At 47.2% G+C, this 27786-nt stretch overlaps 1 protein-coding gene across 1 annotated transcript in view; it reads right to left on the reverse strand.

Annotated features, from left to right (window-relative positions):
• The window catches only part of LOC138250335 (acetylserotonin O-methyltransferase-like), a 962469-nt gene that overhangs the window by 876236 nt on the left and 58447 nt on the right, over positions 1-27786 (reverse strand). Inside the window, exon 2 of the mRNA XM_069205108.1 lies at positions 18452-18626. Within this exon, the coding sequence (XP_069061209.1) occupies positions 18452-18626 (175 nt within the window). The remainder of the gene's footprint in view (positions 1-18451; positions 18627-27786) is intronic.

Genomic DNA, 27786 nt, shown 5'->3' on the forward strand with positions numbered 1-27786 from the left:
TTGCACAGTAATAAACATACTTCAATCACAAAACAATCTGGAGTCAGTCTGTGCTGTCACAAATGTTTAATTGCAATAACTATGGAATAAAGCAATGGCAATTTACTTGTTCACATACCAATGTAACACAGCTGTAGGCCAGCAGTAAACATAGCAGAGGGCACAAAGTGGGACCCAGATCTGTGAAATGGAAAGTCAAAGTGACAAGTCAGGGTCCATACACTGAATGAAAATGACAGACTTATGCTAGCTCAAACAATAGTATAAGATGTGGGAAGCAGTGACATCTTACCTGTGTCTCACTGGACGTATTGCATGATGATGTTGTTTCGGTTGTCGATATCCTCTTCTTCTGCCTCCTCTTCTTCACTGTCCACAGGCTCCACAGCTGCCACAAGACCACCATCTGGCCCATCTCCCCTGCAGAAAAGGAACCTGCTGTCGCAAAGCCAGGTTGTGCAGCATACAGCAGGCCACGAATATCTGGCACACCTTCTTCAGTGAGTAGTATAGGGAGCCGCCTGTTATATGGAGGCACCGGAATCTGGCCTTCAGGAGGCCGAAGGTGCATTCGATCACCCTCCTGGTTCGCCCATGTGCCTCATTGTAGCGTTCCTCTGCCCTTGTCCTGGGATTCCTCACTCGGGTCAGTAGCTATGACAGGTTGGGGTAACCAGAGTCACCTGCAAATGTCGAGGGACAACTGTTAGACACACACTAACCCTTAGGGACAGCCCCATACCTAGACACCTATGTCAACTGTATTGGGACCTTGGCCTCACCTATTAGCCACACATGGTGCCTCTGGTGTTGGCCCATCACATAAGGGATGCTGCTATTCCTCAAAATGTAAGCGTCATGCACAGAGCCAGGATACTTGGCATTGACATGGGAGATGTGCTGGTCTGCCAAACACACCATCTGCACATTCATCAAATGGTAGCTCTTCCGGTTTCTATTCACCTGTTCATTTCTGCGGGGGGTACAAATGCCACATGTGTACCATCAATGGCACCAATGATGTTGGGGATATGACCCAGTGCATAGAAATCACCTTTCACTGTGGGAAAATCCTCCACCTGAGGGAACACGATGTAGCTGCGCATGTTTTTCAGCAGGGTAGACAACACTCTGGACAACACATTAGAGAACATTGGCTGGGACATCCCTGATGCCATGGTCACTATTGTTTGAAAAGACCCACTGGCCAGGAAATGGAGTACAGACAGGACCTGCACTAGAGGGGGGATTCCTGTGGGATGGCGGATAGATGAAATCAGGTCTGGCTCCAACTGGGCATACAGTTCCTGGATTGTTTCACAATCAAGTCTGTATGTGACTAGGATGTGTCTCTCTTCCATTGTCGACAGGTCCACCGGGGGTCTATACACCGGAGGATGCCGCCATCTCTTCACATGCTCCAGCGGATGTGCCCTATGGAGGAGAACAGCGAGCAGAGAGTCATCTAACACTGAGGTATCGCAATGTGTTATTTGTAGAAACGTTATTAATCTTCAATGTGCCGGTATCTGTCTATATTCCTGGCCTAGATAGGTGTTACGCAGTTAACATCCATCCCATGTGGCCTCCTGAAATGGCGGCTGCCTGACCTGTAAGGTGAGACAGGGGATATGAGGTAACCGCGCTGGCGTTGTACACCGTTGCGGTGGGCGGTCGAAGACCGCGGCACAATTCTGCATTGGTTAACATTGGGCTCTATGGGTCCCAGGAGCCAATGAAGATGTACGCCGGCGGTGATGGTACGCACTGCCGCGGACGTCACCGCCATTTTCTGTCTGTTCACTCACTTGATACCTGACCTTCAACAGGAGAGGACCTACACTGCAAGTGCTGCTGTGACCTGTGTCTGGAAGCGACAATGGTTCATGTGTCTGGGGAAAGGGCCCCTGCCTTCACTTCGGAGGAGTTGGAAAAACTAGAGGATGGGGTCCTCCACCAGTACACGCAATTGTACGGTCCTCCAGACAATCAGGTGAGCACACTGTGAGCATGCTGCATGGGCAATGGCTGTTTTGAGTGGTGTGGATGGACGATAAATGGGGGGGGCTGAGGCCTGCATGTGCAGATGGTGAGTGTATGTGCGTCAGGGCATGGATGGGAACTGGTGGGCAATGAGTATGATGGTCTGGACGGGCAAGTAATTTCCTTTCCCCCTGTACCTCTAGGTCAGCGCCCACCAGAAGAAGGGTATTTGGCGTGCCATCGCCAAGGACGTCTGGACACTGGGGATCTACCACAGACGCAGAACCCACTGCTGTAAAAGATGCGAGGAACTGCGTCGCTGGAGCAAGAAGACGGTGGAGGCCCAGCAGGGGATGGCCTCCCAACGTGGGAGGGGTGCCCGTAGTACCATGACCTGATGTTCTGGATCCTGGCGGTGGCATATCCGGAGTTGGATGGGTGCTTGAGGGCATCACAGCAGCCACAAGGGGGTGAGGACACTCTCATTCAGCTGACTCTGCGCGCATTACGAGGTGTGTGGGTGGGGGAGGAGGTCAGTGGGTTCCCCTAGGCCAGGGCGAACTTGGTAGGCAAGGTCCCTTGTGAGGCAGGCTATGTGGCACCCCAACCCTACCATGGTAAGAGCCATCTACACCTAGTCAGGCTCCTGTGACTTCGAGGTGTGCAGCAATTGGTCTTAGGCCTCGTACCCCATGGTCAGCTGAAATTTCTAGGAACTGTCAGTGCATGGCGTCGTACAGAGGGCTGCTCCCTGTGTGTTGTGTCCGCCAACGGTAGTGGTGTTGTATGCACTGAACATATCTTTCTTCTGTCTTCACCCCCCTTTTTGTGGTTTCCCTGTTCTTGTGTGCAATAGCATAATCAGGCGGAGGAGCATTGGCACCGGAGCAGGAGGGAGCTGCAACCCACTTGGCCCAGGAGGGCGAAGCAATGGAGTATGAAGCCACCAGTGGGATGGAGGGCGAGGGGAGCTCCACGGCGGGGACAGGAGCAGACAGCAGTGACAGCGACTCCTCCTCTGATGGGAGCTCCCTTGTGGTGGCGGATACCTCTGTGCCCACCACATCAACAGGTACAGCCGCCACCCCCCACCAGCACCGCCCTCCAAGCAGCCCCTCAGCGTGTGTCCCGTGCCCGCTCACCCAGGAGGGTGAACATCTCCTTCGCCCCAGGCACCTCAGGCCCTGCCCCAGTCAGCCCAGCTGCCTTCAGTGAGGAGGCTATTAACCTCCTGAGATCCCTCACTTTTGGGCAATCTACCATTGTGAATGTCATCCAGTGTGGAGAGAGGCATTTGCAACAAACAAATGCATACCTGGAGGGCATTCATTCTGGGCAGGCGGCCCAACAGAGAGCATTTCAGGCTCTGACCTCAGCACTGATGGCAGCCATTGTCCCTGTGTCCAGCCTCCCCCCTCCAACTTCCTTCACCCAGACCCAATCCCCTGTACCTCAACCTATTCCAAGAACACCATTAGACCAGCATGCACACTCATCAACACACAAGAGTGGACATGGCAAACATAAGCACCACATATCCCACAGGCACTCACACAAGCACCATCCCAATGCAGACACAGCCATATCCACTGCCTCCACTGTGTCCCCCTCCTCCACGTCCTCCTCCTCCCTCCTTGTCTCGTCTCCACTCACACCTGCATGCACTACATCCTCAGCCACTATCTCCATCACCAGCACGCCCATTACCACACACCGCTCACGTGCTCTCCAGTGTCCTCTCCCAGTGTGTCAGTGAGCCCTCCTCCCAAAGTACACAAAGGCAGGCACACACCCACCCAACAGCCATCCACCTCACAACAGCCTCCGGCCCATGCACCTTCACCCAAATTCAGCAGACGTACACCTCCTACAACCACTACCTTTACCTCCACTCCCAAATCCCCTCCATCCTCACATCCCAGTGTGTCTAAAAAAGTCTCCCTGGCTAACATTGACCTCTTCCCTACAGCTCCCCCTATCCTTCCCATAGGGCCAGGCTTTCCAGGTCCCAGCCCAGCACCTCAGCCACCACATCCCCAGGCACAGTGGTGCCAGCAACTGCAGGGTTATTGAGTGCGCCACCCATCAGGGCTGCCTGGGTGCCACGTAGCGAGGGAAAGGACATTCCACCACCTGCCAAGGTGAAAAAGGTGCCCACATCCCGGAGGGAGAAGCCGAAGCCACCAGCCACCAAGGGCTCAGCAAAAATAAAAGGGGATAGTGGCAACCCAACTGCGACACCTTCAAAGCTGGGGAAGGGCCAAAAGCAGAAGAGCAGGTCATGGTGGCACCGACTGAGGGACTTCTGTCACACTTTCTGTCTATGACCATGCCAAACTGTATGGAGGCGAACACTGCTAGCTGCCCCGCCACCACAACCGCCACCTGCACCGCCACCTGCACCGCCACCTGCACCGCTCCCGGCACGTCTACAGCCTCAACGACAGTCCCCAGCCTCTTCCCCCGTGGGCAGCTGTCCGAGGCTGGAGGAGACGTCCTGCTTTGTCCCGCAGCAGGTGTTGACCCATGCACCGCTGCGAGGCACTGCCACGACAGACACCGCCGCAAGAACCGCCGCAAGAACCGCCACCTGCACCGCCCCTGGCACGTCTACAGCCTCAGCGACTGTCCCCAGCCTCTTCCCCAGTGGGCAGCCACCCGAGGCTGGAGGGAACGTCCTGCTTTGTCCATCAGCAGGTGCTGAGCCATGCACCACCACCAGCACCGCCGCAACAGACACCGCCGCAACCACTGCCGTGACAGACACCGCCGCAAGCACCGCCACCGGCCCCGCAGCGTCCTCGGACACAGGCACCACCGCTGACATGGCTACCATCCCCAGTGGTCAGTCGTCTGAGGCTGGAGGAGAATTCCTGGACCCTGGGCAGCTTCCATGAGGCATGACTTCCATCACTGTTTGCACCTGCAGGTGGAAGGCGAAGCCGCAGCAGTGTGGGGTATGTCCCTGTCTCCATGGCGTATCATACTGCCTGAACCTCGCCAATCTCGTGGCACGCACACCCAGGTGAGGGAATTGTACCAGCCACACTGCACGTGGAGCACTCTGGGCACCATGCCCCCTCCAGAACCAGTGGAGAGATACATCCACTACCTCAGTCCTTGGCAGGATGAAGCACTCGGGGCACCAGGCCCCCTCCAGAACCAGTGGAGAGATACATCCACTACCTCAGTCCTTGGCAGGATGAAGCACTCTGGGCACCAGGCCCCCTCCAGAACCAGTGGAGAGATACATCCACTACCTCAGTCCTTGGCAGGATGAAGCACTCTGGGCACCAGACCCCCTCCAGAACCAGTTGAGACTGTTATCCACTTGAGAGGCTGTGGCTTTGCACTCCCCAGGATAAAGCAGTGGACAAACCACCCACTGGAGAGACTTGAGCGACCGTGGCTTTGCACTCCCCAGGATAAAGCAGTGGGCAAACCACCCACTGGAGAGACTTGAGAGACCGTGGCTTTGCACTCCCCAGGATAAAGCAGTGGGCAAACCACCAACTGGAGAGACTTGAGAGACCGTGGCTTTGCACTCCCCAGGATAAAGCAGTGGGCAAACCACTCACTGGAGGGACTTGAGAGACTGTGGCTTTGCACTACCTAGGATAAAGCAGTGGGCAAACCACCCACTGGAGGGACTTGAGAGACTGTGGCTTTGCACACCCCAGGATACAGCAATGGGCATGGAGCCCCCTCTTGCAGCAGTGGCGTAGTGTGTTCATCAGGCTGAGGTGCCCCCTCCACCCCCTGAGGTGCCTATGTATTTTCGATCTGATGCCCCAGCAGTGTTCTCTCTGTTTCGAGTCAGGTATGATGTGTGGCTTCGCCCATGCATTTTGGGCCCAGTGGTCCATGGACAATGATTGGTACACTATCCGGACTTGTGTAGTTGGTGTTCATATTTGTATATACTGAGTTTGGAGTTTTGACTAATAGATTTTTCATGATTACAATCGTTACAATCATTTCCTTTTGTCCTTGCGTTCTTCCAGTAGGTGGGGGGTGTATATGTTATGTTGATGCATGTATTTGTGTGTATGTTGTTGTGGGTGAGGGTAGGGGTGTTGCATGTGTGTGTCACTCTCTTTCCTCCCCACCTCCCCTGTGTTGTAGGTGCAGTACTCACCGTAGTCGCTGCCGTTTGTACTCCTGGTAGAAGAGGAGGTAAACCAACATAGGTAACACCTGAAGTTCGGGCTCCATGGCGTCCTGGTTCCTCGTTGGGTGTCAAGAGATGAGTGTTTTCCCTTCTGTGCACTGTTTCTGCCATGCTTTTGATAGCGTTGATTCCGCCCCGGGAAAGGTGGCGGATAGGCCTCTTGTAACACAGTGGGCGGTACTTTGTCTTCCGCCTGTCTATTGGCGGTTACCGCCGCGGTGTTTGTTTCTACCGCCATGGCAGTCGGAGTGTTAAAGTGGCTGTCTATGTTGGCGGTTTCCTCCACCGTCGTAATCCCATTTTTTCCGCCGGTCTGTTTGAGGTATTACCGCCGCTTTAACACCGACCGCCAGGGTTGTAATGAGGGCCAAAATGTGTTAAATACAGAATGCAGCAGCAATCCACTATTAAAAAGCTATCAACTGCCTATGTGAGGCACAGGCGCACAGTTTGTTTGAACTGTTCAAGCCATTCATACTGCACAAAGATCAACAATATTATTTTCATTTGGTCATGGTGAAAGAGTTATTATAGCTTAAGCACTGCCAAGTAGGCACAGCGCACAGCGCATTTATGCTTCCTGACGTTTTCACAAGTGAGAATTCTGACATAAAAAGAGGAGTGATATTGAGACACTTGGGCCCATATTAAAACTTTTTGACGCAAACCTGCGTTAAGGTTTGCAGGTTTGCGTCAAAAAGTTTAACGCCTGCTACAGACATTCCAATGTGCCAGCCGGGCGTCATATTTAATGAATGACAGTAGCCGGCGCTGTGGCCTGGTTAGCGTCAAAATAAATGATGCTAACTGGGCAGCGGAGGCATAGGGAAGACTGGGGGTTGTGCGTCAAAGAAAGGTGCAAGTCAGGTTAGAGTAAAAAATATTGACTCTAACTTTGATGGTGTTATTTTTTTACGCACAACCCCCATGGAAATGACTCCTTTCTTAGCAAAGACAGGAGTCATGCCCCCCGCCCAATAGCCATGCCCAGGGGACTTCAGTCCCCTGGGCATGGCCATTGGGCACAGTGGCATGTAAGGGGGCCCAATTTAGGCCCCTCTATGCCACTTTAAAAAAAAAAAAATATACTTACCTCTACCTACCGTAGATGGGTCCCCCATCCATGGGTGTCCTCCAAGGGTGGGCGAGGGTGGCAGGGGGTGTCCCTGGATGCAGGGAAGGGCACCTGTAGACTGCTTCCATGGTCAGAGACCATGGAAATGAGCCCACAGGTCCTTTAACACCTGCCCTGACCCAGGCATTAACAAATGACTCTAAACAGGTTTAGAGCCATTTTTAAGGCCCTCCTCCTCCCATGCGTCATTTTTGCACGAGAGTATAAATAAGGCGCAAATGCCTTTGAGTAATTTTTTGCCTGGGAACGCCTACCTTGCATCTCATTGACCCATGGTAGGTTTCCATGGTAAACAAATGACTCTAACTTCATAAATTTGGTGCTAGACGGGTCTAGCGCCAAAGTATAAATATGGAGTTAGGTTTGTGCTGGATTTGCGTTAAAAAAATTACGCAAATCCGGCGCACACAGAGTATAAATATGCCCCTTGTTTTTTCCTTTTTTAGGTTTTGCTGCTCCAGCGCTTGTGCTGTGCTTATTACGTTTTGCTGCCCCAGCGCTTGCGCTGTGCTTGTTAGGTTTCGCTTGACCAGTGCTTGCGCTATGTTTGTGAAATATATTGTATTTAATTTACTCTTAAAAGGGGCTTCCATAACTTATGCCACAGAAATGCTCACCAAGCTACAACTTGCAACAAAAAACAGCTTATTATTAATCACATAGTCAAAACCTATTGCATTTACCATTGCTTGTTCATATGGCTGCTGTGCAAAGTATCAGCTACCCACCATGTGATGTCTTTTGACGGGATAATGTAATTGTTTGATTCAAAAATGTAGAACTTCCAATGAATCAGAACACTTTGTGGCTTTTAATTTATTGTCTCCTGGTGAACTTTGGGCAGTCGTATCCTGACTTTGCTGCTGTGCTCTTCTCTTGGACCTTTTCGAGAGAAGATTCCCTTTTTCTTTTTGCCCAGCTTGAATCTTCATGCTATTGCCCTAGCCCGTGTACTCTTTGTCACTTTTCCATAATGCTGATACCAAAGATATTGCTGATTTTGTCCCTTGTCACTGTTGATGGTGACTTTTTCTGCATGGATTAAGGCCCATATTTATACTTTTTGATGCAAACCTGCGCTAATGCAGGTTTGCATCAAAAAGTATAGCACCGGCTTGCGCCATTCCAGTGTGCCAGTCGGGCACCATATTTATGGAATGGGGCAATCTGGTGCAAAGGGTGGGCTAGCATCAAAAAAATTGATGTTAGCCGGGTGGGGGTGGCGGTATGGGAGATGGGTGTTTAGCATGAAAACATTGCACTAGGCTGGATAGATTAAAAAAAGATGACTCTAACCTGATTAGCGTCATTTTATGGTGCTAAACCTACCATGCCACATGACTCCTACCTTAGAAAAGGCAGGAGTCATGCCCACCATCCCAATGGCCAGCACAGGGGACAAGGGTCCCCTGGCATGGCCATTGCACCCTGTGCCATGGAGAGGGGCCAAAATAAATATGGAGTTAAGTTTGCGCCGGATTTGCGAGAAAGAAATGATGCAAATCTGGCTCAAACAGAGTATAAATATGGGCCTAAATCTCCAAATGGTTTTCCTGAGTTACAGAGTTTTTTTCATATGATTGATTTTCCCTAAACCATTCCTACGCTAAAGCTTAGACTTAGGATTTTTCTGACCCTGTTTGAAGACTCTTAACAGGGCTTCAAATGCTGATGTTGCCTCTTTTTACTTTCTTTATGCCAATTCTAGTTACCTTGAGGTTGGCCCAGATGTCACTTTTCTAACTTATTTTTGCCCTATTTTTGCTTTTTGTCCACCAATCTAACTTGCCCAGTAATGTCAGCTAGTGACATTCTCGGTAGGGATTCCCCAACTTTGTAACTCACTTGTTGTATTTTAAATTGTTTCCAATGTTGAGTGTTGATGTGCGCATATCCAGCAGTCACCAGGTTCTATTTTGTTTACTGTGTATCATTTGCATTGAGTTTTTGGTCTGCTTGATGTTAATACAATTTAGCCATATCCGACATTTTAGTCTCCCTTTGGTGATTTTATATCTTTGCAGTTTGTTCTTAAGGAGTGTCTAAATTAACCTATGCATTAATTTGTAATTAAGCTTCTTGAACTTTACTTCCAACTTGGTTTTCCTTTTGTGGCCACATTGGTCATACTGTATTTGACTAATGATGTGGGTTATCTTGTGAAAGGTTTTGTCATTTCTTAACTGTCTCTTACCTCCAGATGGGCGAAAAAGGTTTGTCGACCTCTTGTAGAGCATAATCATGTGTGAGGGTAAGAAATGCTGGAGCAGCACACATAGCCCCCTCCCACCACCACTGACCCAGTGAGGAGCCTTCAGGTGGAGCGAGCCCCAGTCAGTGTACTGTGCAGAGGGTGGCCCCTGGAGCTTGTGCCTCCTGTCCTACAGGGGCATCAGGAGCTAATGTTATGCCACTGGCACACATAGTTTTTTTTTTTTTTTACACAAATGCATATTTACTAAAGACAGTCCGACTTGGCTTTGCATAAAAAAATAACACCTTGTTGAAACAGACGCTATTATGGAAGGACGATTTCTGCAAACATCTCACATATTGCATGTGTGCTGCACTGTACACCACGTATATAATTTGTCTAGGCAATCTGATTTTGTACTGGAAGGATTTGCTTTCAGTATACATCCTGTACTAGACATCACATACACATCTCTGAATCATGGTGCAAACGTTGTGCGCAAGCGTGGGATAGTGAGCAGTACCAGGTCATTTTTAATAATATCACTCTGTGCTGCTTTTACCCCCATGCAATTCAGCAACTTTGCCCTGCCCTGCGTTACACTAAAAAATCTAACTGCCCCTTTGTGTGCATGCCTTGCCTGTTCAGCCTTAACCCTCACACTATCAGGCAGTTGTTAGCTTTTGTCAGGGGTTTCATGTCATTTCTCTCTCCTTACCTCTCCTCACTTTGTCTCCCTTAACCCTACTTCTGAATCTCTCTCTCTCTCTCCATTTCAACTTCTCTATGTACCTTTATCCTTCCTCTGTAGCTCAGCTCTCTCTACCTCACCTGTCTCTCCTTATATCCAAAATATCTCACTCGACTTCACCTCTACCTCTCTCTCATGACCATGCCCCTCTCTCTCGCACTCTCTGTGCCTACATCCACAGCTATCACTGTTCATCCTCTCTCGCCACCTCATACCTTTCTCTCTACTTTAATGCACATTTTCCAACTGATTCCCAGTATCTCTCCTCCATCTACTTCACTTCTCACACAGCCTCTATCTTCATATCATCTATCTCTCTCATGTCTCTGCTACCTTATCTCTCTCTACTTCTCTCTCAACCTTTTCTCTACTTCACCACTCTGCCTTAACAAATGTATCTCCTTTCTCTCATTTCCTCACTTCTCCCTCACTACCTCACCTTTCTGTACCCCAGTGCACCATCACTTCCCCTTTTTCTGTCTCACAACTCTCTGAGCCTCACCCTTCTTTCTCTTTTTCACGTCTATCAACTTCCTCTTTTTGCTGTACACATTTCTCCTTTAACCCATCACCTCCCTCTCTGCTTTTCTCTCTTCCCTACTACATTCTTTAACTGACCCATTTTTCTATAGCTCGTCTCTTTTTGCCCTCTCTCCACCTTTCATCTCTTTTGTTTTTTATCAAGTTGCTCTCTCTACATCTACCGCTCACCGCCTTTACCACTCTCTAATTCACCTTTTTGTACCATATCTCACTCTTCTCCACCCTATGGAGTACTGTACTCCTCTGCCTTTCTCTATATTCCCTTCTACCTATCACTCTTCCTACCCCACCTAGATTTTCCTCTTTCGCTTCCTCCTTATGATCCCTTCTGGCTATCTCACCTTTCTTTGCTTGCTTTACTTCTGTCCCTGCCTCATATACCTTTCTTCAGCAGCTCCAGCTCTAACCCCGTCTAATTCAACTTCACGTCTCTCCCTATACTGTTATGTTTATTTCCCTGTACATCTCTTTTATCCTGTCCCTATTCGATTTCTTTTACTCAGGAGGGTCGCATGGAACTTTCTAATCAGAGAGGAGAAGAGGGAGAAGGGAGGAATTAGCAAAAAGTTATTACATTTTTAGCAATGCAATGGTGAAAGTCCTCAGAGCAGTACTTTGATTTGATCTGTTTCAGCAAGCACATCAGTAATGAATGAGGTATATTTGTAATTACAAATATTCATCAATTAAAGCTACAAATTCAAGCGCTATGTGCTTATGTCTTATTTTAATATTATACATGAGTCCACTAAACATTTAGCAAGTCACCATTAGCGTTTTTTTCCTACAATCGGAGTAACAAGCAGGTTTGAATGAGCGGAAAAGGGGTAATGCAAAGCTTCTACAAACAGGGGGCCTCCAAAAATATAACTTGCCCAGGGCCCCACAAATCCTTTAGATGCCCCTGCCAAGGACTGCAAGTAAGTCCTTTGAACAGTAAAATTTCCTAACTGCTGGAAAATTCCTCACAGTTTGATTTCTGGTAAATATGCAACAACCTTTTCCATCTGCACTTTACTTGAGAAACAACTCAAGTTCCCTATCCTGCTCTGTTGTGAGTTACTTACATGGGTTGTCACTACATGAGTCCACTTCATTTGCTTTGTAAGAGCAGCCAGATGATATCTGGAACTGGTAGAGTACACTTTTCTTCCGTTTCTTCTTCTATCATTTATTTTCTTAACTTGCTAGCTTCCTCTTCAGCTGCTCAGATTCTCAGTTTCATTTCATTTCCAAGCCATCTCTTCGCCAACGTTAAGATACACAGAAGTCCACACATAGTTAAAATGTTAAGGTAGTTTAGAAAAGTAAGTTATGTATAATAGCACTCTACCAGGAGTGTGTTGACAGCAGCTCGGCCCTAGCCCTTTTGAGCACTTTCAACTGACTGGTAAAATCTACTGAACTCCGGTGTCCATAATTACCTTACCAACACTATAGACAAAGACAGCAGACACTAGGGTCCAGATTTATCAAGGTCTTGCTTTGTCCTTGTGTTACACAAGGCAAGGCAAGCCCTTAAGTCAGATTTACTAAGCCACGCACAGCCACCTTGCCTGGCTCTGCATGGCATAGTAAATCTGGGGTGAGAAGCTGTGCAAGTCGTAGTTTTGCATTACTCTGTGTTGGGAAGGCATTCCATGGGTGAAGTGAGGGTGTTCCCACACATCCACCCATGGTTTTTGGCGCATTTTAAGATTTTCTAAGACTAGTAAACCTGAGAATGTGTCAAAATGCTACACTTTCCAAGGTGATGCGTAACAAGGAGATATATGTTTATTTCCCCTCATTATTTCCTCTTACTATGTGTGGTGCAGTGTGTAGCACACATAAAAAGAGGAAAATGCCTCGAATAATTGTTTTTGGTGCAGAAAGGTGCCCCTTCCTGTACTAGAACAATCCTGCCTGTAACGCAGGCTCCCTTGCACTATGGAGCAAGGGTGTCTGCTTTGGCACTTGGCACCACATGGCGCCAACACAGAGATGGAAAAGGAATCTGCCATATGGTTGTAATTATGGTGCATTCCTGCTCTCTCCATTTGATTCAGGGTAGCAAGTTGTCTTACTGTGTTGTGCCAAATGTTGAAAAATCTGCCCCTGGATATGTAGCAAACAATACAGGATGAAACTGCATCATTAAGTTGTAACTTCTCCAGGCTTAATTAGAGAGAAAGTGGGGTTTCATGAAGTATATTGAGAGCACATAAATAAAGCTCACATCCTGGGTTTTCCCCTTTCACTTGTGCTGCCAGGGATGTGGACATAATGGTGGTCATTTAGACATTGGCAGTAAAAACTGCCTATCGGCCCGGTGACAGCCAGCAAAATACCGCCACTGCAGCTACCATCCGTCCTCCAGATTATGATCACTGCTAGACTTCCGCCACAATAAGTGCAGAAATCTGGCAGAGATCAGACTGGCGGATGGTGGTAACCTGGCACTGCTACCACCAGCACTGCCACGCCAGTTGAACGCCACCAGCCGTATCATGACCTGTGATACGGCCTGGCGGTATTCAGCTGGCAGGCGCTGCTGACAGTAGCAGCGCTCCTTCCTGTTCCCTGCAGGACAACCTCCCTTGAGAAGGTAAGATGATCGTCCGACAGGGGGGGTGGGAGGGTGGGGGGTGTGTTGTGCATGAGTCTGTGTATGTCTGGAAGAATGCATGTATGAATGCGTGTATGCCAGTGTGTGTTTCAATCCGTGTATGGATGAGTGTAGGTGAATGGGTGTATGCGTGGTGCGTGTGGGTGTCTGTGTGCGTGTATGGGAGGTGGGGGGCTGTGTGGATGAATCGGAGGGGATGAAGGGCTTAGTGTGTGTATTGGGGGTGTGGGGGGTGTATCTGAATATCGGGGTGGGGGGTTAGTGTGTGTATGAGGGGGTGGCTGGGAAACTGATTTTGGATGGAGGGGGGTCAGTTGAGTGTTAAGAGGGTGGGGGAGCCACCTACCGGTGACAGAGAAGGAATTCCCTGTCACCGGTAGAGCCTCCCGCCATGGTTTTCGTGGTATTGCTAACACCATGGAAAACATGGTGGTAGGCTGGCTCAGATTGCCAGGGGCGGTACTCTGTCGGCCGCGGGCTGGAGATTCACATCCCCGGCCTGGTGGCTCATACCATCATGGCGGTATGAATGGTAAATTGGTGGGTTGCCTGCAGCCAACCCACCAATCTCATAATGTGGCGGTATATACCGCCAGCCTCTTAGCGGTCCTACTGTCACATTAGCAAGGGACATAATGAGGCCTATAATCAATTTGGATGTGTCTACAGTAGGGCTAGATGTGACATGAGTAGTGGTTCTATAAAATTCATAAATTTTGTGCGTCTGTGATTTTCTACATATGTACATCTGTTATGTTTCATTTTTTGAAATATGTTTTTCTAGGTGTCTTCACTGCTGACAAATAAAAGACAATTATTTAAAAATTATTTTTTATTTTTCTTAATTTTTTTATATCATTTTCATATATATATATAGTGTAATGTACATGAGTGAATGCAACGTCTTAGATGTTATGCTTTATGCTGGTAGTGTTTTGTTCTACCTTGCAATGTCTCTGAGTGGCCATGTATGGTTAGTGCCTTACTTAAATACTTGGGGTGGGGTAAATGTGTACCTATTTATGTACTAGTACTACAGGTGTGTTTGGTATTTGTATATCTCTTCCTGTGCCCATCCTTAATTTTCCTTTTCCTTCTCCTAATTTGAAGCAGATATTCCAATTTTCAGACCCTTCCCTTCTGCCAATCAAATAGGGAGGGCTGAATGTGTGAAGCTGTATGTGCTCTCAGAGAAGAACACCTCACAGAAGAGAAGACGAGTGACTGGGGGTGGGGGCGGCGCAGCCGGACAGTTAGAGGGCCGTAGCTAACCGAGGGTGCATGCCATGCAAGCAGGCTGCTGCTGACACAGAAAAACAGAGAGGAGAGGCTTAAATTCATCATTGTCCCCTCACAGAGGTTTGGCCCAGGATTGGTTCGGGGCAGGTTGAATTAGGAAATGGAGGGAAGGCAGGGCCCTCCTCTTTTCAAAAAGACAGCGAGAAGTTGAGCAGCCTCTATTGTTGCCGTGTTCATCATTGTTGTCACAACATCACGCAGGCATCACAGTCACCAGGTGGGGTCAGCACCATTTAACATGCACTTATTAACCCTGAAGGGTTGACAGTATGCCAGTGAAGGGCAAAGAGTTGCTAGCAAGGTCGTCTTTGGGATGCCTCACGACAGGGATACCGGGAGTGTTGGAAAATGGGTTATTGGTAAGGGAAGGTAAGTACCTACAGTTAGCAATAGGCCACTAACCTCCACTTAGGTCTAGTTAGGTCGCAGTAAATTAAACCTAGCTCAACCCCTGGTAGCTTGGCAACGAGCGACAAGGCTTAACTTAGGAGACAAAGCGTAAAGCATTCAAATGTCTCAAAACCGTAATTAAATAAAACACAGGAAACAGTTTAAAAATCCAAAATCAATTAATAAAAATAGATTATATTTTTATCTTTAAAATGACACCAAAACAAATAAAATCGGATAAGGGGAACCGGACATATGATTTTGTAAAGACTGAATGCTTTCTAGTGCATAGAATCAACTAGCGCTCGAAGGGTTAAAAAAGGTCACACTAGAAAGGAACAAAGTCCAGAGTTCAAGCCATCCATGAGGTAACACTGTCACACTTACTTTCAGAAGTGTTTGCCTCAGGAAAGTGGTCCACAGCACCAGCGAAGGGTTCAGTGGCTCTGGTGTGCCTTTTGGGGTCTGGGACTACAACTCCCACAATGCACCTCTTCAACTTATGGAGTTGCTCCAAACGTCTCCAAACTTCTGGATCTTCTTCCATAGGTCCTTTTTGTGTCCTTGAAGTGTCCACAACTTGATCCAAGGTTCCAGAAGCTCTGAGTTGCTCCTTGGGAGTTGGGGCTACAATTCCCATAATGCACCTGGTCAGAATCCTCAAATGGCCACTGGACGCTGGTCAGCTGGGCTCTGCTTGCAGGACTTGATGCAGGGGACTCTGGGCAGCTTCTTTGTACCTGTAGCAAACAGGGAGTTCCTTCTTGAAGCAGTACAAGACAAGTAAAGTCCTTTTAGTGGTGAAGTCTAAGTGTGCAGCTGGCGCAGTCCTCCAGCGTACAGTGTCCAGGTGCAGGTCAGGGGTCCAGCAGGGCAGTTCTTCTTCTCCTGTAGTTCCTCCTTGTTGGAATCTGATAGGGATCTGAGGTGTGGGTGCAGGTCTGCCAGTTTTTAAGAACAGGGGGGTCCTAGTTCTCCAATCAGGGGCAGGGTCCTTCCCCCTGCGATGACCACTTCCTGGAAAGTGTGGGAAAAATCAATCCAAGGGAGCAACATTCCTCAAAAATCCATCATGGCTGAAAGTGGTTTTTGGAGGTTACATCTGGCTGAGCCAACCCACTGGTGTGGCTAAAAATCCTAAACACACCCCTCTTCTGCCCTCTCCTAATCTAATCAAGGGGGCACCTAATTGTCTGGGTTTGCAGGATGTGAGGGTGTTGCTGGGTTGCTCCAAATGTCCTTCTTTGCCTTTGAAGACCAGTTTTGAAGCCCTCCCCCTTCCTGCTTCCCATCTGCTGAGGGGGAGATCTCCTCCCCCAGGCACATCTCTTTGTGTGGAGCCAGGCCACTTCACACCTCATCAAACAGCCTGGCCAGGCTGCCAGAGACAGGCCAATCAGAGCACAGTAGCAAAAACACTGCAGGGCTGAAGTTGGCAACTTTTCAGGTAAAGTTTAAAACTCTTTACCTGAACAAATTATATTAAATCCCACAACTGGAAGTTGTGGGATTTATTATAACAATTAATTTGATACCAAATGTCTGGTATCTGTTACTTAAGGGGATTTTGAAAATTAAAATAAAGTCTCCCCATTCTAGCCTGTGGAGGCCATTCACTACAATGAGGGAAAACTAATTTGGCAGTTTTACCTCACCAGGGCTTTTAAAACTATTTTTATAAGGTCCCTGCTTATAGTTACATGGCATCCAGCCCTAGGGGGGCATAGGGCACACCTTAGGGGTGACTTATATGTAAAAATAAGGTAGTTGAAGACTTTGGAAATACTTTTAATTACAAAGTCGAATTTGCATGTAACTTTAATTTAAAAGCAGCCAGTAAGACAGGCCTGCCTTTAAACTGACACTGGGCCCCTCAGCAGTGCACCTATGGAGGCACTACCTATGCTGGGGGTCCCTAAACCTCCATGCCCTACCATATACTAGGGATTTACAGGTAGGTTGACATAGCCAATTATAATTAGCCTTATTTGCATGCTGATTTTATACAGAGCACAGGCCCTGGGACTGGTTAGCAGTACCCAGGGCACCATCAGAGTCAGGAAAACACCAACAAAAAGTGGAAAATGGGGGCAAAAAGTTACGGGGCCTCTGCAATCAGCCCTGTTCTCTCACAGAGAGGCAACCACGGAGCTCAAAGCAGTGTGGCAATGCAGGCATGGCATTTTCGGGCCTGACACGGCAAAGGAGGGCCTCAGCAACCGCACATCGGCAGCAAAGGAAGCCAAGATCTACACCACAGAAAACAAAGTGATCTGCCACATTGGTGAGGGCAAAAGGATGATTTATGGCATGATTGTTAAAATGCTATGGCTGAGTGATGATGTCACAGTGATGATGTAGGGATTGACAGCGCAGTCCTTGTCAAGGATTAACATGCAATGTTAGTTGATGTGCATGGTTGACAGTCATGCATGAATTTTGACAGATTATTGACTGATTAACGTTGTGATGTTTTACGTCCATGCTTAAACATGCTGGAAAATATCAATAAACTGTAGACCGTTACCACCACCCGAAGTCAATGTGGGCCTTTCTGTTGTGGGCATGGGAAGGAATGAGGGTGATGGCTGTGAAAGGAGGCCGCAACTATGAGGAGCTAAGGCTGTCCTGGGCAGGTTTGGTGTAGATATATTAGCATACCCATGTGAAGTGTATTTAAGCATAGGTAAAGTAGCGCCACAAGTGTACTACGTCACATGATCAAAAATTCCTTTTGTGAACTGGGCATATATTTTGAATTAAATTGTACCACAATTCATGATTTGGCTAAAACAGGGGTCTTTATTATTTTACGTTCCGTATTGTTGGCCTCGAGTTTCAGAAACTTTAATCCCACGTATTATTTTAGGGGCTGTGATGTGGTATGACCGTGTTATTTTCTGCCTTTATTATTTTCTTTGTTGTTTTCCCTTGCAATATATCTGAATGGCTAAGTATGGCGTGTAACTTTCTCCAAAACTCTGCTAGAGTAGATCTGAGCCTGTTTGCGCACTAGTACTACTGGCGTGTTTTTCATTTGTTTGCCCCTTCCAGTGTCTCTCCTTTGTTTTCCCTTGCGTCCTCTCAATTTGTAGTAGATATTCCCATGTTCTGGACCCTCCACTTTACAAGTCACACAGGGCGGACGAGGTGTGTAAAGCTCTACGCACTCTCAGAGGAGAACACCACAGAGAACAGATGGTCTTAGATATATTCACATACCTAAATAAAGTGCATTTAAGCATAGGTGAAGTAGTGCCACATGAGTACTATTTCACGTGATCATAACATATTTTTGTGATCTGCACCTATATTTTTAATGCAACTGTACCACGATGATTGATTTGGCTATAGGTTGGTTGTTTTATGATTTTTACCTTCCATATTGCTCATCTCAGTTTCTAGAAGCTTTAATCCCACACATGTGCAAAGTAGTCTTTCCATTCCATCTGCACTGGCCTGCAGACGCTCAGCAATGACAGCAGAGGACAGGGGAGCACCAGACTCCTGCAGCAAGTCAAAGACACCCAGTTCACAGGCAGTAAACATTGCCTAAGGGAAAAACAATAGATTAGAATGATCAAGTAGCAGGCAATTATAAAATCTATTTAAATTGCTTAATTAACCAGTAAAGACCGAACACACAACAAATTGATATTTTCCTTAATGTAATTGAAGATGTGAGTATTCAAGGATATTTTCAAAGGGGCATTTCGCAAACACATACATAAGTGTCCATCAATTTGCCACTACATGCTTTTACAATAATGCACTATCAGTGAAGTCTTTAGTAAAGGATGTCAAGTATATACCTAGCTCATTAAAGTGAAACGAATTTCAGCATTACTGCTTCTGTGCCTGCATTTGTTCCCAAGAAAACATACTTGGAGTGCCTGGCAGCAATGGCTTTATTCTCATTACTCTTTGTTTATTGATATTTTTAATATTCTGTCTAGAGCTAAATATGTGCCTGTGGCAAGAACTATCTTTAGATCTTCATGGAGAGAGCTTTGGTTTGTCTCAGACATCTTTTCATCACAAAAAATCATACCGGAAGGTTCACTGTGACAAAGGGATTGCAATTTTCCTTTGATTTGCCATTGGCCTAAACCTGATGAATGCTCATGTCTGCTAACATGGATAGAAACAATCTTCTTTTCACGTTATAGGTCTTGAAAAGAGATGACCTCATTAGGCAAGATTTGAACTGGCATTGATGTATTATATTGGATTGCGCTTAAACACCACACCACTCTAGTTAATGCCAGAGGAAGTTTCAATGCAGGGACTACCCCGGTCTCTGGTCTTTGATTGGCCCAGAGTGTGTGTCACCATCAATGCGGGGCATATTCAACATACACTGGTCTCGGCTGTGCATCATAGCTCTACATTTATTGGATTTGCATGCCACCAGAAATTGAACTCACATTTTCTGGATTCTGAAGGCTGATGTCTAAACTACCATGTACCATGGAAGCTGAAAAAGCATAAGCTATCCGAAATATACCTATAAATATGCTTGGTAGTTCTCTTTCACAATAGTGGTTTAATTGGTAAATGAGGTAGTGTGCTTACCATTTAAGATAGGCCCACTGTCTACTGTGGAGATGGACAATGACATTTACCCGACACATTAGCACTGCATGCATATTGAATTATAAAACATAGCACCACAAGCTCAGGGAATAATAAAATAGGACGCAGGCGTAGATGCACAGAAAAATGCATGTTGCACAGAGACAAAGAGTAACTCAATTTCACCATGTACTTCTTCGATATAGCAAATATAATTTGAGATGGTTAGAGATTTGTGAGTTGTGTTTATTTAATCAGATTTAGAGTAAAACCCTTATTGTGGGCAGGGTGGACAGATTACCATAGTAGGGTGATGGTTCATGGAACGATTTGAGAGTGGATATGTTCGTGTTTTTGTGTTAGGCAGAAATCTTAGCAGAAAATCTGCTCACAACATGATGTGAATTGGTCAGTGCTGAAATCAAGGAAACCTCAATAAAACTATGTTTGTTGTCATGTGCACAGTGTGAGATGTTTGTCTTCAGAGGTGTAAAAATAATGTTGCAATATCCAAAGTGATGCATTGGAATGAGGAGGAGTTTGAGTTAATCAGTGGGTATTTTGGTGAATGTGGGGATAACAGCAACCCACCACCAGTATTTACGGTATTCAAACAAAATATCATTTAAAAAATAACAGAAGACAGAAATATCGGAAAGTAAATATCATGACACTCAACTCAAATATTGTGATGCACAAATATCATTGACAAGAATATTCTTTTTTAAGGTATGTAATGTCATCAAAGATGTCACTTGTGATGTCATATATGATGTCATAGAACATATCATGAGAGGTCATAAGCAGTGGATGTTGGGCCACAAGTTACAGCTAGCTCTGCTAACTATAACTGGAAAACTTCTCACAGGGGTGGGCTCCGTAAAACCCAACCAGTGAGGGGGGTCCTTGGAAATGGAGTCCCTTGGGATTTTAAATACTAAGGAAGGGGGGCAACATGACCCCTTCCCCTTAAAAAATACATTGAGCCCCCAGCGGATTGGATCAATTAGGCAGAATGGGGCTTGGGAAGGAGGGACGCGTGCCCTCTCCCCTTATAAATGAATCAGGCTGTGGGGGTAGGATCCCCGGGGCTGAATACCACTCTAGAAGGGAAGGCCATGCATCCCCTCCCCATATTAATAAATCAAGCCCCAGGTGATGGGGTTACTAGGGCTGAATATGGCTTGGCAGGGGGAGCCGCGCAACCCTTCCCCTAATGAAACATTATTTCCTATGGCTGCATTGCGGCAGATAGGAATCCTCTGCAGAGTCAGCTGGACTTGGGCAGGTTAAAGTCTATGGGACTGCCTACATTTAAATCTGGTGGGGGGACCGCCAAGGCGGCAGACTGGGTTTCTGTTGAAAAAGTTGTGGCAGACCTGTTACCGCCAAGATCTAAATCAAACGCTAAGTCCCTGAGTCCTGAAATGGTTGCAAGCAACATTTTTCTCATGTTGCTTAAAGCCAATCAGAGTGCTCCCTTCTGCAGCAGTCTGACTCAAGTGAGAGTGAGATGGTCCGAATGAAAAAGGCTCCCTAGTCTCTATTTTTTAAAATTGGGTTCATAAGACACTCAACAATTCAGATATACACATATTGTTGAACCTTAATTTCTCAAAAATTACTTAACCGATTTAGATCAAATCCCCAAAAGCAAATTCTGTGCCCCAAGAGCTAGTTTCCTGGCAAATTTGGTGTAATTCAGTTTAACAGTTTTTGTTGTACCCCTGCCTAAAGGAGTCTATGAAAAGTCGATGGGTATTAGACCTAGCATCATTGGTGTGGTTTCCCCTGACTTTGTCCATTCTGACTCCCTCTTTTGATGACTTCATTTTTGCTGGCTTTAGGATTCTGTGCACCTAACCAATTCTAACCTGTGCTAATGTGCAGGTGTTCTGTGCTGTGAACACGGTGATATTTGCTTACCCACAATTGGCATATTTAACTTACATATAAGTCCCTAATAAAGTGCATTATATGGGCCTAGGGGCTTTAAATTAAATGCTACTAGAGAGCCCGCAGCCCTGAATCTACCACACTGTACAATAGCCATTTAAAGATGGCTTAGGCCTGCCACTGCAGAGCCTGTGTGCGCAGTTTTAAATTGCATTTTCAAGCTGGCAAGTGCACCCACTTGCTAGGCCCAAACTTTCCTTTTTAGTACTTGTAAGTCACCCCTAAGGTAGGCCCTAGTTAGCCCCAAGGGCAGTGTGTTGTGTATTTAAAAAGTTGGACATGTACTTTTAAGCCTAGCATTTCCTGGTAGTCAAAAGCTGTTACATTTGTTTTTCACTAATGCCAGGCCTATCTCTCACATAGGTTAACATTGGAATTACCTTGAAACAGCCCTTAAGTGTAATTTGTAATTGGGACAAGATAGAAATGTGGAGTTTGGTGGTGGATTTTAAATTGTAAGTCTGAAAATTCCACTTTTAGAAACTTGGCATATTCTGACTCTAACCATTCTGTACCTCTGCTTTCCTCTGAATGTATGTCTGGGGTGTGTGACAGATAAGCATTGTGCACTCCTTCAAGACAACCACAGACAAAGGGAGCTGGGTGTGACATTTACATCCTCAAAGTCTGTCACCAGGTTGATGAACCTTCCTGTGCTAGATGGGAGGGTGGTAAGACTTACACCTGAATAGGGCTGTGCCTGAACCCACACAAAGAGCTGCATAAACCCAAGTAGAGCATCTGGAGCCAGGGAAGGAAAGGCAGGGACTTTGCACGCTTTAAATGCCTCTGTTTGATGTCTCCCCCAATTCAAAGGGTCAAATCACTATGGGTATTGGGCCCCAAATCCCACCAAATCAGTACACTTCTGGATATGAGGACATTTTGTCAGGAAGAAGGAGTGCTGTGCTGTCAGGTGAGACTGCCAATCTGCTCAACTGCTTTACTGTGTTGGCCTGCTGCCTGCTGCTTCTTGCCTGTGATTGAGAAGGATTGGACTTTTCTCTCTACATCCTCTAAAGAAACAAGTGACTCCCAGGGCTTGCTGTCTTGCCTCCTGTTTTGAAGTCTCAGGGCCATCAAAGACTTTCTCCAATTCTGCTTTAGCTGCTGGACTCTGCCAACTGTAAGTACTGTCCTGTCAAAAGGTGCCAATCCAGTCTTGGACCTTGTAAGGGGATCCTGTAGCTGTTCTACTACAAAAATCGGCACATCAATGTTGTTGCGCTGCTTGGAACCACTGCATCTTCCCTTGATGCCAACGCATTGCCACTGCCACAGACTTTGAGGGCTCCACATTGATGACTGCATAGCTCAAGATCAATGCATCACCAGCAGCATGGGTGCATTGATTTCACTGCACAGCTCGATGACTACGTATTGCCTTCCTCATAAGGGGTTCGATGCAAAACTTCCAGGACATCACTCCGATGACTCTGCTGCTTGACTATAACGCTTCACCCTGATTGAATCAATTGGAACCAATGCATTGTCTTCACATCGACTCCTCTACGCGGCTCTCCATCCAAGGTACTGGTCACAGGGCCTTGCGAGGGTCCTGTAGTCAGCATGCCCTCTATCGCGATTGGCCTGAAGTTTGGAATTCCCTTGATCTAGTGCGACCTCAAGTAACTCTTTAGCACTATTGACTACTAAGCACAATATTGCACTTCATGCTTCAAAAATTCATATCTTGAGTTATATTTGTTGGATGTTTGTTGTTTTGGTGTTCTTTTACTCATAAAAATATTCTAAATGTTTCTAAAGTGGTGAAGAGTCCTTCTTGGGGTTTTCACTGTGTTATTGTAATTTAAGGGTTGCACAAATACTTTACACATTGCCTCTTAAGTTAAGCCTGACTGATCTATGCCAAGCTACCAAAGGGTGAAAATAGGTTTATATAGGATGTGTATCTGACTTGCCTTGACTATGATTGTGGTTCTTACTTGGACATGGTGCACATCTCTGCCAAAAAGAGACCCAGGCCCATATTTATACTCTTTTAGCGCTGCATTTGTGTCATTTTTTGACGCAAAAGCTGCGCAAGCTTACAAAATACAGTTGCAAATGAGGCGCTAAAAAAGTATAAATATGGGCCCCAATTTCTAAAATTGGTGATCATCAGGGTGGATAGGACTTTAGTTTGTACAGTACCTTACTTAATTTGGTGTATACTACCACCCACATCTAGACCAATTTGAACCAATTGACTCTGATCCCCATTGGCAATATTTCTACTCTATCTGATTAGCTTTTTTCATTTTTCAATTGTCCCTGATTGACACTTTTGTTTCTATAAGTCATTGGAGGCACCACAACTGCAACTGCACTTACAAACCTGGATTTAAGTTGGCCAAGCTGGAGAAGTATACAGTGACCCAGCTCAAGGATGTTTACAAGGTGTTTTGGATTTTTACCAAAGGCTTCACCAAGAAGTGTAGCTGCAAAAGGTGCCAACGGCCTTGTTAGAAGCTAGAGATGCAGTACATGAAACCCGTGGGGGGGGGATTTGGAAATTGGGTATTATAAGGAGCTGAACCAGGACTTAGTGGATAATCTGGGACAGCCTGGGAACTAGAGGGATGATATCTTTCACGAGGCACTTAATCCTACCAGGCCAGAGAGCAGCATTTTATCAACAGGTCTGTCCCAAGATGAGCTGGGCCACAGGGAGGAAGAGGGGGAATAGAGGTTGGAGCTGGCTAAGCTCAAATTGGAGAAAGAGATGGAGGCAAAGAATTTGGCTATGGAAGAGAAGAGAATTATGTTGGCTCAAGGGCTTAGCCTGAGAGAGCTGGACATCAGAGCCAAGAGGGCTGAGTACAGCCAAGATGGTGGCAACAATTCTTCAGTGCCCTCTGACAGGAGGGTCCACATAGCCAAGGGTTTGTTCCCTGACTTTGTGGTGAGAGACGACAAAGTCAGGTGGTTTGAGGCCTATGAATTTGCTCTACTGATGCACAGGGTCCCTGAGGAGAATTGGGGAGCTAATCAGTGGAGGCACATTTTAAGGGAGGGGAGGGACACTCTACTGGTCCTAGAAGGGTGAAACAGGATGAGGTATTCCCACATGGAGGAAATCCTAATCAGGAAGTTTGGTCTGACCCCAGAGAAGTACAAACAAAAGTCCAGGGGCAGTCAGAAGCCATCCCAACAGACCTGGGTGGATTATGTAGATACTGTTTGTGAGGCACTGGATGATTGGGTGAAGGGCAGTGAGATAAAGGATTACCAGAGTCTGCACAATTTGATTGCAACATAGCAACTGCTCAGTCTTTGTTTTACAGATGTGTCCCCAACTTGTTGAAAGTAAGCTCACTGACTCCAAGGAGCTTGCTGAGGAGGTAGACAGCTGGGTCAGCATGAGGGTCCACAAGAAGGTATCTAGGGGGGATCACCATAAGGGTTGGCTGGGTCCTTACCGGAAGAAGGAGGAGGCGAACACAAATAGTAAGGAGTTCTCTAAAGGCCCCCAAACTACTTCTGTGGGTCAGAGTACCCTTCCCCCTGCTGAGAAGAAAAGGACGTGGTTTCCTGACAGTAAGTCTGCAGGGAAGGTTTCATGAAGTGTTTTCAGTGTCAGCAGAAAACACACTACAAGAGGATCGCAATTGTCCCAAGTAGGAACAGCCCCCACCGGTGGGGAGCCACTGGGGTGGCTAGTGTAGCACTTGGGGAGGAGATTGCCCCAGATAGCTTTTTGGGAAGTGCAGAGGTTACCCTAGTGTCTCTGGATGATAGAGAGGCAGTTCAGATAACCCACAGGCCTGACAATACCAAGAAGTACAGTCAGTGGGTGACCATCAATGAGCAAAGGATGGCGGTTCAGAGAGTCACAGGAACCAGCATGACCACTGTCAGCTGTCATCTGGTGTCTTCAAAGTAGGAGTCCCTAATGTGTTCCACCAAATTGATGTGGCTAACAACTGTGAGAGCCACTACCCAGTGGCTCTTGTTCCCTTTGAATGGGGGGGCAGTAATTGGGTATGCGTAAAGTAGCTGTTAGTCCATACATGCCTGTGGATTGTCTGCTGGCAATGACCTGGATCATGCCATCTAGAAGGTGGAGCTCAGGTCACACTTGGGAATTTGGGGGTTGCCTGAGTGGGTGTGCCTAATCACACAGTCCATGGCAGCTCAAGAGGGTAATCAGAAAGACCTGGAGCCTGGAAGAATGGCCCAGGTTCTTGCCAAAAAGAACCAGGGCAATGGGTGGGGGTGGGGGAAACCCGCTCCTGAGATTCCCATGGTCCAAGAAGAGGCTGAACCTCAGGTGCAGGCCCTGGTACCTACAGGAGAAAAAGTGGCAGAACTGGGGAACCTGCCCAAGCTGTGTAACTGGCTGCAGAAAGGGGGTCCCACCAGGGAGGAGTTCTACAAGGCACAGAAGAAGTGCCCTACTCTTGTGGGTCTTCAGCAGCAGGCTGAGGCCCAGGCAGCTGGTGACACCTTTAGCAAGCACCTGATCCATTGTAGAAAGATCTCCTGTATAGTGAGCCTAAGGCTACTGGGTCTGGTGCAACACATACGGTGGTGGTCCCCCAGTGCTACAGGGCCTTCCTACTGGGGTCTGGCTCATGAAGTGCCACTGGCAGGTAATATGGGGGCAAGACAAGCCCTTTGACAGGCTTGTCACTAATGTTTAGTGGCCTCAATTGAGGAAGGCCTCACCTGCGTACTGAGGGTCTTGCCCTCCGTGGCAAGCAAGTGGCAAGTCAAGGGGGATGTGCAAGGTCCCCCTGCAAACTTTTCCTGTCATTAGCAACCCTTTTGGGTAGGTTAGCATCAATATTGTGGGGCCTCTCGTTCTTGAGATAGACATGATGAACAGAATCATTCTTGGTGGACTATGCCACGAGCTACCCAGAAGCTTTCCCTCTGAGGACAGTGACTGCGCCCGCCGTGGCATTGGCACTGATGGGGATCTTTACTCATGTGGGTTTCCCCAAGGAGGTGGTATCTAACAGAGGTATTTCCCCAACGAGGTGGTTTCTAACAGAGGTACCAACTTCATGTCCAACTACATGAAGGTCATGTGGAAGGACTGTGGGGTAACCTACAAGGTCTCCACTCCTTGCCATCCCCAAACCAATGGGTTAGTTGAGAGATTCAACTGAGCCCTTAAGGGCATGATTATGGGTCTGCCTAAACTCACGAGGTGTAGTGGGATGTCCTCCTGCCATGCCTTTTGTTCACCTACAGGGAGGTAGGGCAGAAGGGGATTGACTTCTGCCCCTTTCAAACTTTTATATGAGCACCCTGTGAGAGGGCCTCTCAGTTTGGTAAAGGAGGTTTGGGAGAAAGCTGCCAGAAGAGCCCCCCAGGATGTGGTAAGCTGCATACTGGCCTTCTGAAACCAGAGAGCGTGATTCAGGAAGATCACCCAAGATGACCTAGAAGCCAGCCAGGAGGACATGAAAGGATTGTGTAACTATAAGGCCACACTGGTGGAGTTTCAGCCTGACCAAAAAGTATGGGTAATGGAGCCTGTGGAGTGACACACTCTGCAAGACTGCTGGTCTGGGCCCTGTGAGCTAAAGGAGAAGAAGAGCAATGCTACCTATTTGGTGGACCTCAAAACTCCTATGAACCCTTCGGGGGTCCTGCATGTGAACCTCCTCAAGCCCCACTTTGAGATGAGTGGGATTACAAAGCTCTTGGTTACTGATGATGGGGTGAAAGAGGAGAGTGAACCTCTCCCCAGCTTCCTATTTTACAAAGAGCAGGATGGATCAGTGGAGGCTGTCAACCTCTCCCATACACTGACCCTAGATCAACACAGAGACTGTCACCAGTTGCTGGGGAGGTTTGTCTCTCTCAACTCACTTACCCCAGGGCTCACTACATGTGCACCCATGATTGTAACAATGGGGACAGCCCACCTGTGAAAAACAGGTTTTCTGATAAAGTGGGGGCTAACGTTAAGGAAGAGGAGTCCAAAATTCTGGCACTAGGGGTTATTGAGCCTTCCAACAGCCCTTGGTCCAATCCAGTGGTACTGGTATCTAAGGCTACCCTGCCAAGTGTCACACCTGAACTTCAGTTCTGTGTAGACTACTTTGGGCTCAATGCAGTCACTAAGACTGGCACACACTCCATTCCCAGAGCTAATGAGCTCAAAGATGGTCTGGAGCTGACAAGTTTCTCATCACCTTTGAACTAATGTCTGGGTACTGGGAGG

This window comes from Pleurodeles waltl, chromosome 8, assembly GCF_031143425.1.
Source record: "Pleurodeles waltl isolate 20211129_DDA chromosome 8, aPleWal1.hap1.20221129, whole genome shotgun sequence".
NCBI lineage: Eukaryota > Metazoa > Chordata > Amphibia > Caudata > Salamandridae > Pleurodeles > Pleurodeles waltl.